The sequence below is a fragment of the Tamandua tetradactyla genome, chromosome 14 (genome assembly GCF_023851605.1).
Source record: "Tamandua tetradactyla isolate mTamTet1 chromosome 14, mTamTet1.pri, whole genome shotgun sequence".
Lineage (NCBI taxonomy): Eukaryota > Metazoa > Chordata > Mammalia > Pilosa > Myrmecophagidae > Tamandua > Tamandua tetradactyla.
In genome coordinates, this window is record NC_135340.1 from 93,256,820 (window position 1) to 93,273,932 (window position 17,113).

The window sequence follows — 17,113 nt, forward strand, 5'->3', positions numbered from 1 at the left end:
CAGTGAGCTACGCAGGTGGCTTTGAAACATTTTTTTTCATAGCTTTATTGAGGTATAATTTGCATAGCATAAATTCCACCATTGTAACTGTACAATCAATGATTTTTAGTAAATTTATAGAGTTGTGAAACCATCACCACAATCCAATTTTAGGACAGTTCCGTCACCCATAAAACATCTCTTGTGGCTGTTTGCAGTGACTCCGCATTCCCATTCTCAGCTCGACTGATCTACTTTCTGTCTCTACAGCTTTTCCTTTTCCTTTTCTGGACATTTCATAGAAACTGAATGATAAAGAGTGTGATCTTTTTTGTCTGGCTTCTTTTCATTAGCACAATGTGTTTTAGGTTTACCTGTTGGTAGCACCTATCAGTTCTTCATTTGCAGGTGGCTGCTTATGCAGGTTGCGTTCCTACCGTTTGTGTTACCATTGATGACCATTGCTTCCTTACAGATTATTTGCTCCAACCAGGGACTCAGAAAAGGGAAGTTGTCATGATAAGCTCAAACTAAAGAGCAAATCAGGGGTGGGAGTTCCCCTGAGTCACCTCAGCTGACGTGGCCAACGCTAGCAAAGGACCTTCAGGTTTTCTCTTTGGGGAAAGGGCAGTTGGCTTCAGTGACCTCACGCTGAAGTCACACATGCAGGATCCTGGTCCTGGGGATGGATTCTTCTGACCATTCACCAGCCAAGGTGGCTTCAGAGCTCTTCCATCCTATTCCCCATCAAAACTCATCCTTTCTATCAGCCATTGCTTTCTGCTCCTTGGTTAGAGCAGGGGGTAGACTAATATTACAATGGGATTCCTGCAATCAAGAGGGTGATGAAATGAGCTGTCTCTCCCAGGCGATCTTGCCTCACCTCACTTAGAAGACTTCTGCTTCAGAGGCCTCTAATCCAGGGGACTCTAGCCCCATAGTAGTCTGGTGGGAGGAGGGTGGATAAGCTGGCTTTGGAATACCTCCTGGATCACCTGAGTATTATAGCTGCCTCTCTTCCTTATGAGGACGAAATTGATTAAATGATACATGATTGTGTAGACAAGTGACCTTGCATGTGAGTCGCACATTGTGGTGGTTTTAAAACATGCCTGCAAATTCTTTGACACTCTTCCTATCAGAAGTGGTCTTTGTCCCCTCTCTGAATTTAGGTGGACTTGTGACTATTTCTATCCATACGGTATGGTAGAAATGATGCTCTGTGACTTCTGAGACTGGGTCATAAAAGGCCATTGAACTTCTACGTTTTCTGCTGGATCATTTACTCTTGAAGTCTTTAGCCACACTGAGAAATCTGAGCACCCTGAGGCTGCCGTGTGGGAGACATCACACAGAAAGGCCCTGAGATGAATGAAGAGGGAATCCTAGCCAATCTCTAGCTGTCCTAGCCCTAGCTGGTCGAGTCATTCCAGATAAACCCCAGCCATCATGGAGTACAGCCAAGTTGTCACTACCAAGCCCTGAACAAATTTCAAATTTATAAGCAAAACAAATAATTATTATTTTAAGCCATTGTGGGTTTGGGGTTGGTTTGTTACACAGCAATAGGTAACTGGTATGCGTATAAGTGGGACAATTTATATATGCACAAAACGAATGTACATGGAATTGTATTTCACAGATATGTATATGATAATACTTACAACAATGCAGCCCAAAGCACTTTACAAATGGAAAAAATTGTTAACTAATCATTAGGATGATTCATACTCTTCTTTTTTTAAAAAATATTTTTATTGAGAAATCTTCACACACATACATTTCATACATGGTATACAATCAAAGTTTCACAATATCATCACATAGTTGTGTTTTCATCACCATGATCATTTTTTAGAACATTTACATCACTCCAGAAAAAGAAATTAAAAGAAAAAACTCATGTATACCATACACCTTACCTTTCCCTCTTATTGACCACTATTATTTCCATCTACCTAATTTATTTTATCCTTTGTCCTCCCTATTATTTATTTATTACCCATTTTTTTACTTATCTGTCCATACCCTGGGTATAAGGAGCCAGACACAAAGTGTTCACAATCACACAGTCACATTGTAAACGTTACATCTTTATACAATCATCTTCTAGTGATTCATACTCTCCTTCTTATTTTCTTGACAAACACCAATGATTGTCTCAGTCCTAGCTAGGATTCCATGCTTCTTCCACAGAAACTTCTGGGCCTAAATGAACATAGAGAAAACCTGGACCAGGCCATAGGTACTTGTTAGATATGGACAGATTTGGGAAATCATCTTCTATCATCACCTCTCCTCTCCAGTCTCTCTGTGCCCTTCTGCCCACCACAGGCCAGCATCCCACGTGCATTCTCCAGAACTTCAGAAGTGGTATATGGCTTCAACACCTGGCTTCATGACCTTAGCATGGCATTCATTCCATATTTGAAGTTACTGCAGCAACCTTGCCTCTTCTAATCATTCCCTGCCTAGTTCCTTCTACAGTCTATCATATGGCATAGCTTCTACTAGACTGAAAGTTCTTCAAGGATAGAGATTTTTCTCTCCAGCTTAAACAGTTCCTGGTCCGTAATAGCAGCTTAGTGTATGCTTGTGGAATAATTGTACATAAATGTGGCTTCTAGGTCCCATCATTCTAATTGGCTTCCCTAGAATGTGCTCAGGGTGGACCCCTCATTTCACACAAAATCCCAGATGTGGACAGAACAGCACAGAGGTTGGGGAGCTCTGAGCTGGTCCTTCTGAGCCTGTGTACTAGACCCCTGTGACGGCAGACTCTGATGGTCCCGGGGTTGAGGAAGGACCCCTCCCTCTGTTTTCACACCTAGTTTGTGGTCAACTAGCTGCCTAGTTCTGACCCAAATTCCCTTTACTCCACCCCACGCCGCACAAAGAAATATTTTTTCAAAGACTTTGTCCTGTTCTTGAAAAGTGATTTTTTAAAAAAAATTCCCAAAATAAATGAAAGCAGGCCATAATATTTAAGAAGTTTTAAAGCAACTTCATTTTGGATCTAGAAGGTCAGAAATACAGAGATATAGATGTATTTGACCCCAGTTTTGATATAAGTACATTTCACTCATTCAACAAAGATTGACTACCCTGGCTCTGGGCTTGGGCACAGGGGAGCGAAAGTAAAAAAGATAAGCCCTGTTCTTGGAATGCTTAATTGCATCTTTTCTTAAAATGCAGTTTTATCGAGATACATTCACACACCATATAATCCGTCCAAGTATACAATCAATGATTCACAGTGTCATCACATGATTGAGCATTCATTACCATGATCATTTTTAGCACACTTGCATTGCTCCAGAAAAAGGAATAAAAAGAAACCCCAAATGTCTCATACCCCCTACCCCTCCCTCTTACTGACAATTAGTATTCAACTCTACCCAACTTTAAGTCTTACAATAGAGGTAGGTTAACTTAGATAATGTAGTATTGTCAGATATCTATCTATATTTATATCTAAATGTATCTATCTAATCAGAGGAACAGAACAAAATACCCAGAAATTGATACACATAAACACAGGCAGCTACTTTTTAAAAAATTTTTTTTGCAAAATAGTTATAAGATCATCAAACATCAGGGCTACTGGATTACAGTTCAGCGACTTCAGGTATTTCCTTCTGGCTGTTCTAAAACACTAGACACTAAAAAGAAATATCCATATAATGAGTCAGTGGTCACAGTCATTTGTTAAATTCTAACTCTCAGTTACACCTTCTCCTTCTCATTTGATCTTTCTCTCAATCTTCATGGATATCTGGGAAGTGACCATTTTAACTTCCTTATGCTGGAAAGGGGTGCTGACTGTATGGGATAGGAGAACGAGACCTGATGTTCTCGGAGAGGCTGGTTTCTCAGAGTTTCAGGGTTTATCTGGCATAGGATAACTCTAGAAACCTCAAGTTTCCAAAAAAACAACTTACTAAGAAACACTTCCATGGAGACTTAGAAAGAACCCAGTGCACCTCCTAAGGTTTTCAGGAATACTGTTGGTTGGGGTTTAGCATTCTATCATTCTAAAGCTTGCATAAGAGTAACCTCTAAATGACCTCTCAACTCTATTTGAAATCTCTCAGCTACTGAAACTTTACTTTGTTCCAATTCTTTTTCCCCTTTTGCTCAAAAAGGCATTCTCAATCCCTCAATGCCAGGGCCAGACTCATCCCTGGGAGTCATGTCCCACATTTCCAGGGAAACACACCCCTAGGAGTCATGTTCCACTTAGGGGGCAGGCAGTGAGTTTATTTGCAGAGTTGGCTTGAAGAAAGAGGCCACATCTCAGCCACAAAAGAGGTTCTCTGGGGTTCCTCTTAGGTATAATTTCACTTCAGACTGCACATATGAAATTACAGTAAAGATAAGATTGGGAAGTGAAATTCCTCATTAATAAATGAAAGAATGATGGGGAGCTGGTGTTGATTAGGCACCAACTTTGTTCTAGGCAGGGTGATAGGTGCTTTACGTAGATCATCTCGTTTCACTTCACATCGACTCCTCACATCAGTGGCCATGTTTATGGCCTCGCTTTACACATTAAGCACAGATCCAGGGTACACAGCATGTAATGGAAGAAGGATTTGGCTAGAATGAGTCCAGGTCCTCTGACTTTAAGGTCAGCGTTCTTTCTGAGTCCACATTTTCTGATCTGGATAATTTACCTTAAAGAGTTAAGAACATGAATTAAGGGTGTTGCCTGGAAACATGATGTGTTGGTCTGAAAGGATTATGTGCCCTAGAAAAGTCGTAATTTAATCCTGATCCATCTTGTGGAGGCAGCTGTTTCTTTTAGGCCTTATTTAGTACTATAGCTGGAAACTTGATTAGATTATCTCCACAGAGGTATGGCACATCCAATTGTGGGTATTAACTTTTGATTAGAGGGAGATGTGACTCCACCCATTCCATGTGGGTCTTGATTAGAGTACTGGAATCCTTTGAAAGAGGAAACATTTTGGAAAAAGCTTGAGAGCCACGAGAACCACATGATCTCAGGATGAAGAGATGAAGACGGAAAATGCCCCTGGGGAAGCTTCATGAAACAAGAAGCCTGGAGAAAAAGCTAGCAGACGTTGCCATGTTCACCACGTGCCTTTCCACTTGAGAGAGAAACCCTGAATGTCATCGGCCTTCTTTCCCTGGATGCCTTAGACTGGACATTTCCATAGACTTGCTTTCAATTGGGACATTTTCACGGCCTTAGAACTGTTAACTTGCAACTTAATAAATTCCCCCTTTCAAAAGCTATCCTGTTTCTGGTATATCGCATGCTGGCAGCTAGCAAACTCGAACACGACTGTTTTTTTCTTTATCGGAAGTTCTAGAGCAAACGGGAAGTTATATAAGAGAGGGATTTCCTTTTTGACCCTCCCCATCTCACCCTTCCTCAAGTATCGCTGTATCAAGGTGGTACTACCAGAACCGCCCTCCAGAGGCACTTGTTCCCTTTCACACAGGCTGTTCTGGAGTCTCCATTCCAAATGGTGGTGACGATTTTCCTTAATCCATTTTAGCCACTGAACTGTATTTAAGACTTTTTAAAATTGAGGTAAAATTCACACAACATAAAATTAACCATTTTAAAGTGAACAATTCAGTAGCATTTAGTACATTTACAATGTTGTGCAACTTCCACTTCCATCTAGTTCCACAACAGCTTCATCACCCAAAATGAAAACCGGTACCCTTTAAGCACTTACTCCCCATTTCCCAGCCCCTGGCCACCTCTAATCTGCTTTCAGTCTCTATGGATTTACTTATTTTGGATATTTTACTTCTTTTGGGTTCTTACATTTAGCATGTTTCTGAAGTTCATCCATGTGGGAGCATGTGTCTGTACTTCGTTCCTTTTTGTGGCTGCACAGTGTTCCACTGTATGTATATACCTCTCTTTATTTATCCATTCATCTGGTGACGGACATTCAGATTGTTTTCACCTTTTGGTTATTATAATAGTAGTACTTTGAACATCTGGGTATAAGTATGTATTTGGGTAGTTGTTTTCCATTCTTTTGAGATTAGACCTAGGAGTGGGATTGCTGGGTTATGCAGTAATTCTATGTTTCACTTTCTGAGGAGCTTCCAAACTGCTTTCCACAGGGGCTGCCTCATTTTACATCCTCACCAACAAGGTACAGAGGGCCCCAATTCTCCATAGCCTTGCACTTTAGACTTTTAAAACCAAATTAATCATTTACAGGATGAGGAAGTGGCCTCTCTTTGAAACATTTTCCTCTTTCTCATTTAGACTTTCTCTTTCACAAGCCTACGCATGAAAGTAACTACGAGGAAGGACACCGTAAAGTGATGCAAACAGAAATTCCATCGGCCTCCAAATATCATTATGTGTCACAGCCCTGCCAGGCTCTGCGAGTTTTCTCTTCCAATTAACTCAACTTCCACTTGAACCAGTTGAAGATTTTGCATCTCCACCAAGCTGAAGATGACCGACTGTGAGTTTGGCTATATTTACATGCTGGCCCAAGACTATCTGAAATACGTCCTACGGATACCAGAATGCGAACCAGTTCCAAGCAAAACGTCCAGAGTGTTACAAAATGTTGCTTCCTCAGTCCAAAAAGAGGTTGAAAAAACTTTGAAACCATGCTTGGACAATTTTGATGTTGTCTCCATATCTACTGCCAGAACAATATTCAATCAAGTAATGGAGAAGGAATTTGAAGATGGCATCATTAACTGGGGAAGGATTGTGACCATATTTGCGTTTGGAGGTATTCTCATCAAAAAACTTCTAAGAGAGCGAATCGCCCCAGAGGTGGTGGATATTTACAAGGAAATTTCTTTCTTTGTTGCTCAGTTCATAGTGGAAAACACAGGAGAATGGATAAGGCAAAACGGAGGCTGGGTAAGTGTGATGGAAATATTCTTCATTATTCTTTACTGTGAAATAGAAATGAACAGTTTCCTTGCTAATTTTTTAAAAATCTACCTAAGGATTCTTTTTTCCTTGGGTGGTTTATGTAAAAGCTTTTAATTTTTAAAATAAAAATGGACTTTCTGGTTCATTTTCAATGAATCTGAGAACTTTACAGCCAGAAAAACTTGTGTTTTCAGTTTTCTTTCCTGAGGGTTATGGTATACTACAGTACAATTCTAGCAGCGAGTTGTGGGGAGCTTTCTACTGTGTCTTCAGAACAGTCAGACACTCTAATCTAGGACTTAACTTTTGCTAGAGTTGTCATGACAATGTAGAACTAATACAGGAAGAGTTGGCATTAGATGCTGTTATATTTAGTCTTTTTTAATGCTGCAAAGGACAGGTTTAAGTTTTGCAAATTCATTACTTACAAGTTGAATTTTTTTCAGTTTTCTAACATAACTAATTCTGGACTGTTAAAGTGTGTTGATAAAAACATGCTGTACCATGTAGTGAACAGTGACTTAGTAAAAATACATTCTGGCAAGAATCTTTATTCAAGAATCCTCAAATAAAAGTTCTATTTATTATCGGTTAATATTACTGAGTGCCTCAAAAATCCAAGACCATGTGTGGTCCCTGTGCAGGATTTCATGTTGGTAAGGAACCGTCCACACCGGGAGGTATGTGCTTTCCTTTAAGTCCCAACACATTTGATATTACAAAAAATAATTTAACCACGTAAATTATATATGAATATGTTTATTTTTTTTAAAATGTTAAAACTTCATAGAAACTTACATTTCCATGGGCCTGCTCTCCAACTCCCAAAACATGTCTACTGAAGATATGCATAGAAGATATGCATAGCATTTTTTTCTCTGTTGCATGGGCAGCACCGGGAATCGAACCCGGGTCTCTGGCATGGCAGGTGAGAACTCTGCCACTGAGCCACCGTTGCCCCACCTGATATGCATAGCATTTTTATGTAAAAAAATTTTATATGTATAAATGGTACATGGTATTTTATTCTGCCACTTGCTTTTTTTTCGCTCAAGAACATTTAAACAGTATTTTTTGAAAATTCTACTATATTTGGTTGTTTATGAACGTTGTCAAATGTCTGGCCATTTCTAGTTGTTGGATATTTAGGCTATTTCCAGAGTTTGCTATTGCAAACAATGCTTCATTGAATATCTGTATACATGCCTTCCCTTGTGCATGTGTGTGTTTCTCTAGGGTATGGGGACACGGTGTACACATTTTTTATTTTTTATTTTGCTAGATCCCTTGCCCTCCAAAGTAGGTCTACCAAGTTACACCCCTCATCTGCTTATTAGAGAATTCAACATTTCCCTCCCTGCAGTTGACCAGCATTAGGTAGTAGTGAATTGTTAAAAATTTCCCAATCTGTTGGGTTAAAGAAATGTTTCTAGTTATCTTGTTTTAATTCATGCTTCCCTTATTACTAGTGAGGTTAAGAATCTTCTCCTGTTGACCATCTTTTCATATGTTTACTAGCCATGTGCAGTTCTTATTTAGGGAAATACCTGTTATGTCCTTTGCCCATTTTCCTATTTTGTCCTTTTCTTCTTGATTTGGATGATTTTGTTGAACAGACTGGACACTAATTTTTTGATATGTTGCAGATATCTCCTAGTTTGTTAATTATCTTTTTTAAACTACAGATGCCCTTCATCATCACAAGAATTTCAAAGTTTGATACAATCAAATTTATATCTTTTCCTTAATGTATTTTTTGCATTTTCTGTCTTGTTTCAGGCTTCCCTGCATAATAATAGGCCTGTCTGAAACCACTCGCCTTTTGTAGTTATTCTTCCTGGACCTCTTTCTAATCCAGCTGATGTGGGGCTGGGTGAGGAAGGGAGATGTTTGGTCATGTTTTCTTCTGGTTGGCCGTGGGAAACTTTTCTGAAGCACTGAAGGAAATTTCAACTGCATTATGTAGGTTTTGAGGGTGTGTGTGTGGTTCAGTAGCAGAGTGCCTACCTTCCACCATGCAGGAGACCTGGGTTCAATTCCCGGTGCCTGCCCATGCAAAATAAATAAATAAATAAAAGTAAAAGTGCACAGAGACTTTTGAATTAGCCCATGTAGTCTGCAGGGACAGCCTGGATATCCAGAACCCTGACTCTGAATTACATTAGTCACCATCTAGAGCAGAAAGATAAAAAATAAAACAGGTGTATCAATAATGGAAATTCACAATCTCTCTCATTTTTGTCAGCTGAGTCACTCTTTAATTTCTTCCTTCTCCCTTCCCTCTTTCCTTTCTCCTCCCTCTCTTTCTTTCGTTTGTCACTTTTCATATCTTTTTCTTCTTTCACATTTACCATTATTTCCTCCTGCTCCCTCTGCTGGTTGGCAGTACTGGAAATGCACAGGCTCCCACAAGATCTGATCAGAGAGCTGGTGCTCTTTTTCAGCTGTCTTTAGCAACGAAGAAAGAGTGGTTCCTAAAAATCATTAGAAGATGCTTGAGAATGAAGCTCCTGTCTCACCCCTTGGGATGACCCTTTCTTTTGATACAGCTGACTTTCTTATTTTTTCCCTGTTAAGTAAAGTGTTCTATTGCTGTACAGCTGGAGTGGAAAGAACATTTCACCTTCAGCTTCATATGGGAGGAATCATGTCCATTTAATGTGCCACTGTAAAGCCCAATGTTCAGCTTCAGGCCTATTGCACAGAAGGGACTCAACAAAAAACTGTTGACTCAGTGACTGAATGGACGAATATTGAAATTGGAAGTTTTCCCACTCACCAAAGGTGCCATCTTGGGCACGTTATAAAAGTACCCTGAGACTCAGATTATATTTATATAAAATGAAGACAATAATACCTACTTAGAAGAGCAGTTAATGGATTAGAGACTTTTTTTGTGGAAGTGCTTTGTAAACTGTCAATACTATACAAGTATAAGAGTTATATGGGAAAGTCCAAGAAATTTAAATACACAATTTTTAAAACTTCTCTAAGTCCAAGAGAAAGGCCCTTTGAAAATAGGAATGTACATTGAGGGTTGGTGTTTTCCAAATAACCGGCCTACTAAGCCTGGGTCATAAGATTTAAACCATAAGTTTTGTTTTTATGATCCTCTTGCTTTATGTAACGGTCTCGTCAACATGAGGAGAAATGAATGGATGCACAGAGACAGACAGATGACTAAGCATTACGTTTCACAAAGACGTTTCCAAAAGTTGTAGTGGGATGATAACAATCTCAGGTATTCTTACATATCGTTTCATTAATTTGTTTTTGATTGTGGAGGAAATTCTCTATTTCTTTTGAATTTTAACTTGAGATTTAAAAATCACAGAATGAAAGAATAGATATTGCTTTGCAAAAAAGAGTGAAGCATAATTCAACTCACGTAGAAATGCATGATACTGATACATGAGTTAGGGAAAAACACTTCTTCCTGTAGGTCCTTCAGGAAAATCCTCCAAGTGCTAGCTCTCTAATCCCGGGGGCCATCCTCGACTGCTTTCCCTCATACCCCATGTGCATTCCATCAGCAAATCCTGTCGGTTCCCCTTTTGAAACACTGCCTCTGTCCTGTGAATCCAGACCACCTTCCTCGGACGGGAATACCCTCCTACTGGCCTCCCCGCTCAGTCCGTTCAGTGTCTCCAGAGCGGTCTTTAAATGACTTGAATTAGATCGTGCCCTGGCCTGATCAGCTCTCTAAGCCAGCCCCTCACCCTGGGCACAAAAATCCGCCGTCCTCACTGCCGCAGGCTCCTGCCTGCTCTGGGAGCCCACTTTCTGGGGGCATGCTCTCAAGCACACCCCACACTCGTGGTCTTTGCGTCCCTGCCCGGAATCATCTCCCCCCAAGAAGTGTCCTTCCATCACTGAGGTCTCTGCTCTGTGGTCGCCTCTTAGGAAGGTCTTCCTTGGTCACCGTGTCTGACATAGCGCCACTCCACTGTCTACCCCTGTCCACCCCTGTCCCCTGCTTCATGTCTTCCATGAAAGTCGTCACAGCCAAGTGTCACATTTCCATTTGCTTGTCTGTTTCTTGTCTGTCTCTAAGATGAGAATTTAAGCGTTGTGAGGGCAAGGATCTTGAATATTTTGCTCATCACTGCATTTCCCTTGCTTAAAACAGTACTGACATGTGGTCATACTCGATAGTATTATTTCTTGAATACGTAAATGAATGAATAATCTCTAGAGAAGCGAGAATGACATGATGGTATTTACCCAAGTCTTTAAAAAATTCTGAGGGAATGATTTTCTTTGGATTACTGAGATAGTATTTGTATTTAAGGCTTTCTTGAAACCAGTGTAGCTGAATTTAATGAATTACCACTCTTCCCATAAATAACCAGCTCTGGGTATTCCAAGCTAGCTACTGTGTTACTGACAGGATATCAAAGTATTATTTTTGTACTTATTTTTATAAGATGGTTTAAGATACAATAGCATCATTAAAGGAAATATTTTTGAAAAGAAGAAAAATCACCCCACCACTCTAACATCTACATTCAGATTTTATATGCAATTACAATTAAGGTATGCATTAAAGTTCTTTTCATGTGATATCTTATTATAAGTATTTTCAACACTGCCTTACCTCCATGTTAATATTTCCAGTGGTTACAGAGTATTCCCAGTTATTAGACATTGATGTTATTTAAATTTTCTTTTCATAGAAATGATGCTTCAATACTGAATAAGGGTATGGGTTTATCTCATATTTTAAAAGACTGCTCATGATAAATTTATAAAAATGGAATTGCTGGTTCATAATATATGAGTATAATTATAATATCCATACATATTAGAATACATATTGCTTTCCAAAAAGACTGTATCAATGGAACAATGTCACGATGGAGCATTGGGTGATACTATTAAAAATAATTTTGAGGGTTTAATAGGATTAAAATAATAAGGTGAATTTAAAAGGCATAAAAACAATAAGATTGTTTTAAAATGTGAATTTTTTTATTGTTAATGATGCTGAATTTTTTCCTCTATACTTAATGATTCATACTTGTTTTTCCAATTGTTCTTGCTTTTGAACATTGAGAGTTTGATGATTTTCTCTCACATTTGAATGAATTCTTTACAGTTCAGATGAGAACTGTAAATATTCTCCAGTCTGATGTTCTTTTTAGTTTTTAAAACATTTTAATCTTCATATAGCTGGATTTGTCCATTTTTCCTTTGTTCACTCTTTTTATTTTAGAAGTTGAATGTATATAAGATGCTGGTATGGTAACTGCCCAATCCTAAAAGGTAATGATCACTGTCATAATGATAAAATATCATTTTAGAGTACCTTATTATCCTGGCCAAATACACCAGACATGAAACTTATGGAAAGGGGAACATGAGGTGGATATGTACCTAGAATATAGAGGAAATGTGAGTATATAAGGGCAGGTCAGAAAGAGGAAGAAAAGAGGGGGGCAGTTTCCGTCCTCTGTTAAGGCATGAGAACATGTCTCTGGGCACGGAGAAAGAGCAGGACACCACACTTAATGAGTAGGCAGAAGCTGGCTGGCTTTTTTCTTTAACTGCAAATTCTATTGAGATATATTCAATATATCCATTAATGGATTACCATTTAATCCATTCAAAGTATACAATCAGTGTCTCACAGTGTCATCACCTGTATGTGCAACCATCATCACGTTCAACTGTAAACCATTTTCATTGCTCTCAAAAGAAAAATAACAGTTAAACATAAAAAAAGAAAACCCCAAACATCCTTAACCCTTTATCCCCCCCATATCATCGACCCCTAGTATTGGTGTGGCACCCTTGTTACTGTTGATGAAAGGATCCATAGTAAGATATCAGTATTAACTATAGTCTGTAGCTTGCAATAGATGCTATATTTTCCCTCATACACCACTCTATCATTAATTCTTTGTGTAAGTGTCACACATTTGTACCAGTTCAGGAAAGAACTTTATTTTTTTAATGTTAATCTTAAACAACGTTCACTTCAAGGTTCGCTGTTATACAATCCCACACTGAAAGCTCTAGTTTTCCTTCTGGTGACATAATATGGCTCTAAACAGCTGAATTCACCTACAATTTCAACCAAATTCACCTACCAAATTCAACCTAATTCACCTATAATTCAGAACTATTACTTATAATCCCAATAACAAGCTATCCTCGCCTCTATCCATTTCCAAACATTTCCAAAAATTTTGTACAGTATAGGCAACCACTCCCCATTATCTAACCTTTTGTGTCTGACTTATTTCACTCAGCATTCTGTCCTTAAGGTCCATCCCTGTTGTCGCATGCTTCAGGACATAATTTCTTCTTTCTGCTGAGTAATAGTCTATCATATGTATCTTCCACACTTTGTTTATCTAGGCATTGGTTGATGGACACTTGGATTGTTTCCATCTTTTGGCAGTTGTGAATAGTGCCACTATGAACATTGGTGTGCAAATGTCTGTTTATGTTTTCAAATCTTCTGGATTAGTTACTGGGTAGCAGAATTGCCAGGTCACAGGGCAGGTCAGTATTTGTTTTCAGAGGAACTGCCAAACTGTCCTCCACAGCGCCTGTACCACTTACATTCCCACCAGCAGTGAATAAGTGTTCCTATTTCTCTACAGCCTCTCCAACACTTGCAATTTCCTGTTTGCTTAATAGCGGCCATTCTTATAGGTGTGAGATGGTATCTCATTGTGGTTTTGATTTGCGTTTCTCTAATAGCTAATGAAGATGAACAGCTTTTCATGGGCTTTTTAATCATTTGTATTTTCCCTTTGAGGAAACATCTATTCATGTCTTTTTTCCATTTTATAATTGGGCTCTTCGTCCTTTTATTGTTGATTTGTAGGATTTCATGTACTGGTTATTGAACCCTAATCAGATATGTGGTTACCAAATATTTTCATCATTGAGTTGACTGCCTTTTCATACTTTTGACAAAGTCCTTTCACATACAGAAGTATTCAATCTTGAGGAGTTCCCATTTATCTATTTTTTTATTTCATGGCTTGTGCTTTGGGTGTAATACCCAAGAATCTACCTCCTATCACTAGGTCTCAAAGATATTTCCTTATAGGAGTTTTGTGGAATGGGCTCTGATATTTAGGTCTTTGATCCACGTTGAGTTAATTTTTGGGTAGGGTGTGAGGTAGAGATCATCTTTCATTCTTTTGGATATGGATATCCAGTTCTCCCAGCAACATTTACTGAAGAGGCTATTCTGTCCCTGTTCAGTGGATTTTGGAGCCTTGTCAAAAATGAATCAACCACAGGTTTGAGGATCTATTTATGAACTCTTAATTTGATTCCATTGGTCAATATATCTCTCTTTATGCCAGTATCATGCTGTTTTGACCACAGAGGCTTTATAATAAACTTTAAAATAAAAAAAATGTGAGACTTCCCACTTCATTATTCTTTTCTAGGATGTTTTTGGCTATTCAAAGCCCCTTTCCCTTTCAAAATATTTGATAACTACCTTTTCCAACTCTGCAAACTAGGCTCTTGGAATTTTGATTGGTAGTACATTGAATCTGTACATCAATTTGGGTAGAATTGACATCTTAATGGCATTTGGAAACTGGCCTCTGGTTAATCTTTCAAATGGAAAGTGGCCCTGACTGGTGTTACTCAGCTTTGCCCGTGATGCTCATGAAGATCATTCCGAGGCACTGAAGAGCTTCCAAGTCTCTTGCAACCATCACAGAGATGAGCTCTGGTTCTAGGCTATGAGTTCCTCAAGGGCATCCTCGTGTCCCAGAGTCTGGAACTTGCTAGATGAAGAGCAAAGATTTGGTAGATGTACATTTAAAAACTTATTTTAAGTATTTTCTAATCTTTTTGGTGGTTGGTTGGAAATTTATAGTTGATGTAATGGAGTGGAAATGACAGTGTTTGCATTCCAAACCAGGCCTAAGCACTAAGAATTTGGGTAACCTTAGCAATTTATTTTTCTCTGGGCCTCAGTTTCCTCATTTGTAAAAATAACAGTGGGTTTGGACTGGATTATCTCAGAGACACTTTTCAGTGAGGATGCTCTATGATTATAGATAGCAAATTAAATAACTACAGTGTCTAGCCCAATAGGTTATCCTATTTTTTTAAACTATGTCTGATCACAGAGGAGAATGAAGTGTAATAGAAACAACCAACAACCTTTACATAGGTTCAAAGGCATTGATTTAATCTGGTTTATTGTGAATCCTCATTATTATTAATATAATGCAGTTTACAAACATAAATACATATTTCAATGCTAGACAGTTGAAAGAGAAAGAGAGGGAAAAAATAAGACTTTCTATCCTCTAGAGCTGTGCTGTCCAGTATGGTAGCCACCAGTCACACGTGACTATTGAGCAGGTGGAATGTGGCTTGTCCAAATTGAGATGTGTGAAAGTGCAAAGTAGACATTGGATCTTGAAGATCTGGTATGAAAACAAAGATAAAATACCATTAATAAGTTTTTATTGTTATATGTTCAAATGATAATACTTTGGATATATTAAATTAATTTAAAAATTAATTTTACCTGTTACTTTTTTTACCTGCTTTTTATGTCTTAAAATATGGCTATTAAAAAGTTAAAATTATATATTTAGTTACATTATGTTTCTATTGGACAGTAGAAATATAAATATAATGTAACTGCTGCTCTGGAAAGGTCTAGAATTGGAGACAGAGAACAATGATGAGAACGAACAGCAAAAAACTGGTGAAAGTACAGAGAAGATTCACTATTTGTATTATTTAAATGACAGTATCTTTGCTTTACGTTCCAATAAACTTAGTAACTACTGATTTTAAAAATGTGAAATTTGTTCTCTCCTAGGAAAATGGTTTTGTAAAGAAGTTTGAACCTAAATCTGGCTGGCTGACCTTTCTGGAAGTTACAGGAAAGGTCTGTGAAATGTTATCTCTCCTGAAGCAATACTGTTGACCAAAAAGGACAATCCATATTGCAAAACCTGTGTAATTTGTGACTCTTGCAAGAACTATTGCCAACACTTCCTTCTACTTTTTAAACAAACAACTTTGATGATATGACTTGGCTTTCCAGAATTACAGGAATGTTGTCCCCATTTTGATGAATAAACTTCACATATTTGTCTTTATATGTAACTTGTGTTCTTTTTTTTTCTCTGTCTGAAAGTCTGGTGAAAGAGTAAAGATCAATACGTGGGACAGGTATTGGCGACTTTTCTGACCCATGGCAGACTCCTTCTTAAGGGTATGCTCATTACTGAAAAATTGTTTGCTATGTCACATGGCTAGGCTGCAGAGTGGGTGACGTCTGCTCCCCAAGCCTCTCTCAGCTCTTTGCCTTCTCTAGTTCCCAGTGCTTCTGGCTGCTGCAAGTCTTCCACTGATGCTCCTTTCACCACCTTCTCTCCCTGGTCCATCTTTTGGGGTGATGATAAGGCAACTGGATATACAGGATATTCTGGGCTAGTTTGAACAAAGACAGTTAGTTAAATAATTCAATGTTGAGCCATTGTTACATTTTTTCTTTAAAAAATGTCACAAGTCAGAAAAATTATATCTTTTGTTAGACTCTGTCCTTCAGTTTTTAGGTCAGCAAATCTAATTAAAATATGAGAGCACAATATTTTAATTTAGAACTTCACATCCTTCCTTTTCCTCCCACAACACATTATCTACTCCCCTGGGGTTGGCGTTACCTTTTCTAGGAAGTTGAAGGTAGGTATAATAAAGAAACCAGAGCTCCTCCCTCTCAGGCCATGCGCATTTATTTCATTAGTTCTTTAGAGAAAAGATAGCTAACTTTCAACTGAGGTTCTTTCTTACATGGGAAGGCTCAGGGTAATCTCTGCTGGCCTTCTCTCCAGGCCTCTGGGTTCCAACAACTTTCCCTGGGGTGATTCCTTTCTGCATCTCCAAAGGCTGGGCTGAGCTGCGAGTGCTGAGATGAGGTATGCCGAGCTACTTGGGCTGTGCTACGTTGAGTCTCTCTTTAAGCACCAGCCAATTAAATCAAACATCCTTCATTGCAGCAGGCACACCTCCTAGCCAACTGCAGATGTAATCAGCAACAGATGAGGTTCGTGTACCATTGGCTCATGTCCACAGCAACAGGACTAGGTGCCTTCACCTGGCCAAGATGACAACTGAATCTAACTACCACATAGGGGCAGGGTAGGATTCAGCATTTTTTTTTCCTCTTCCTGCCATGTTTCCAGCTTTCCCCCACACACCCCAACTGCCTTAAATTTTAATTCATTTTTATTTAAT

The 17,113-nt window shown here is 38.7% G+C and overlaps 1 protein-coding gene across 1 annotated transcript; it reads left to right on the forward strand.

The window, feature by feature from the left end:
• Nucleotides 1-6,180: 6,180 nt before the first annotated feature.
• BCL2A1 (BCL2 related protein A1) lies at nucleotides 6,181-15,975 on the forward strand. The gene is made up of 2 exons (XM_077128539.1): nucleotides 6,181-6,859; nucleotides 15,693-15,975. The coding sequence occupies exons 1-2, from the start codon at nucleotides 6,437-6,439 to the stop codon at nucleotides 15,798-15,800; spliced, it is 531 nt and encodes a 176-aa protein (XP_076984654.1). The 5' UTR covers nucleotides 6,181-6,436; the 3' UTR covers nucleotides 15,801-15,975.
• Nucleotides 15,976-17,113: the final 1,138 nt, after the last annotated feature.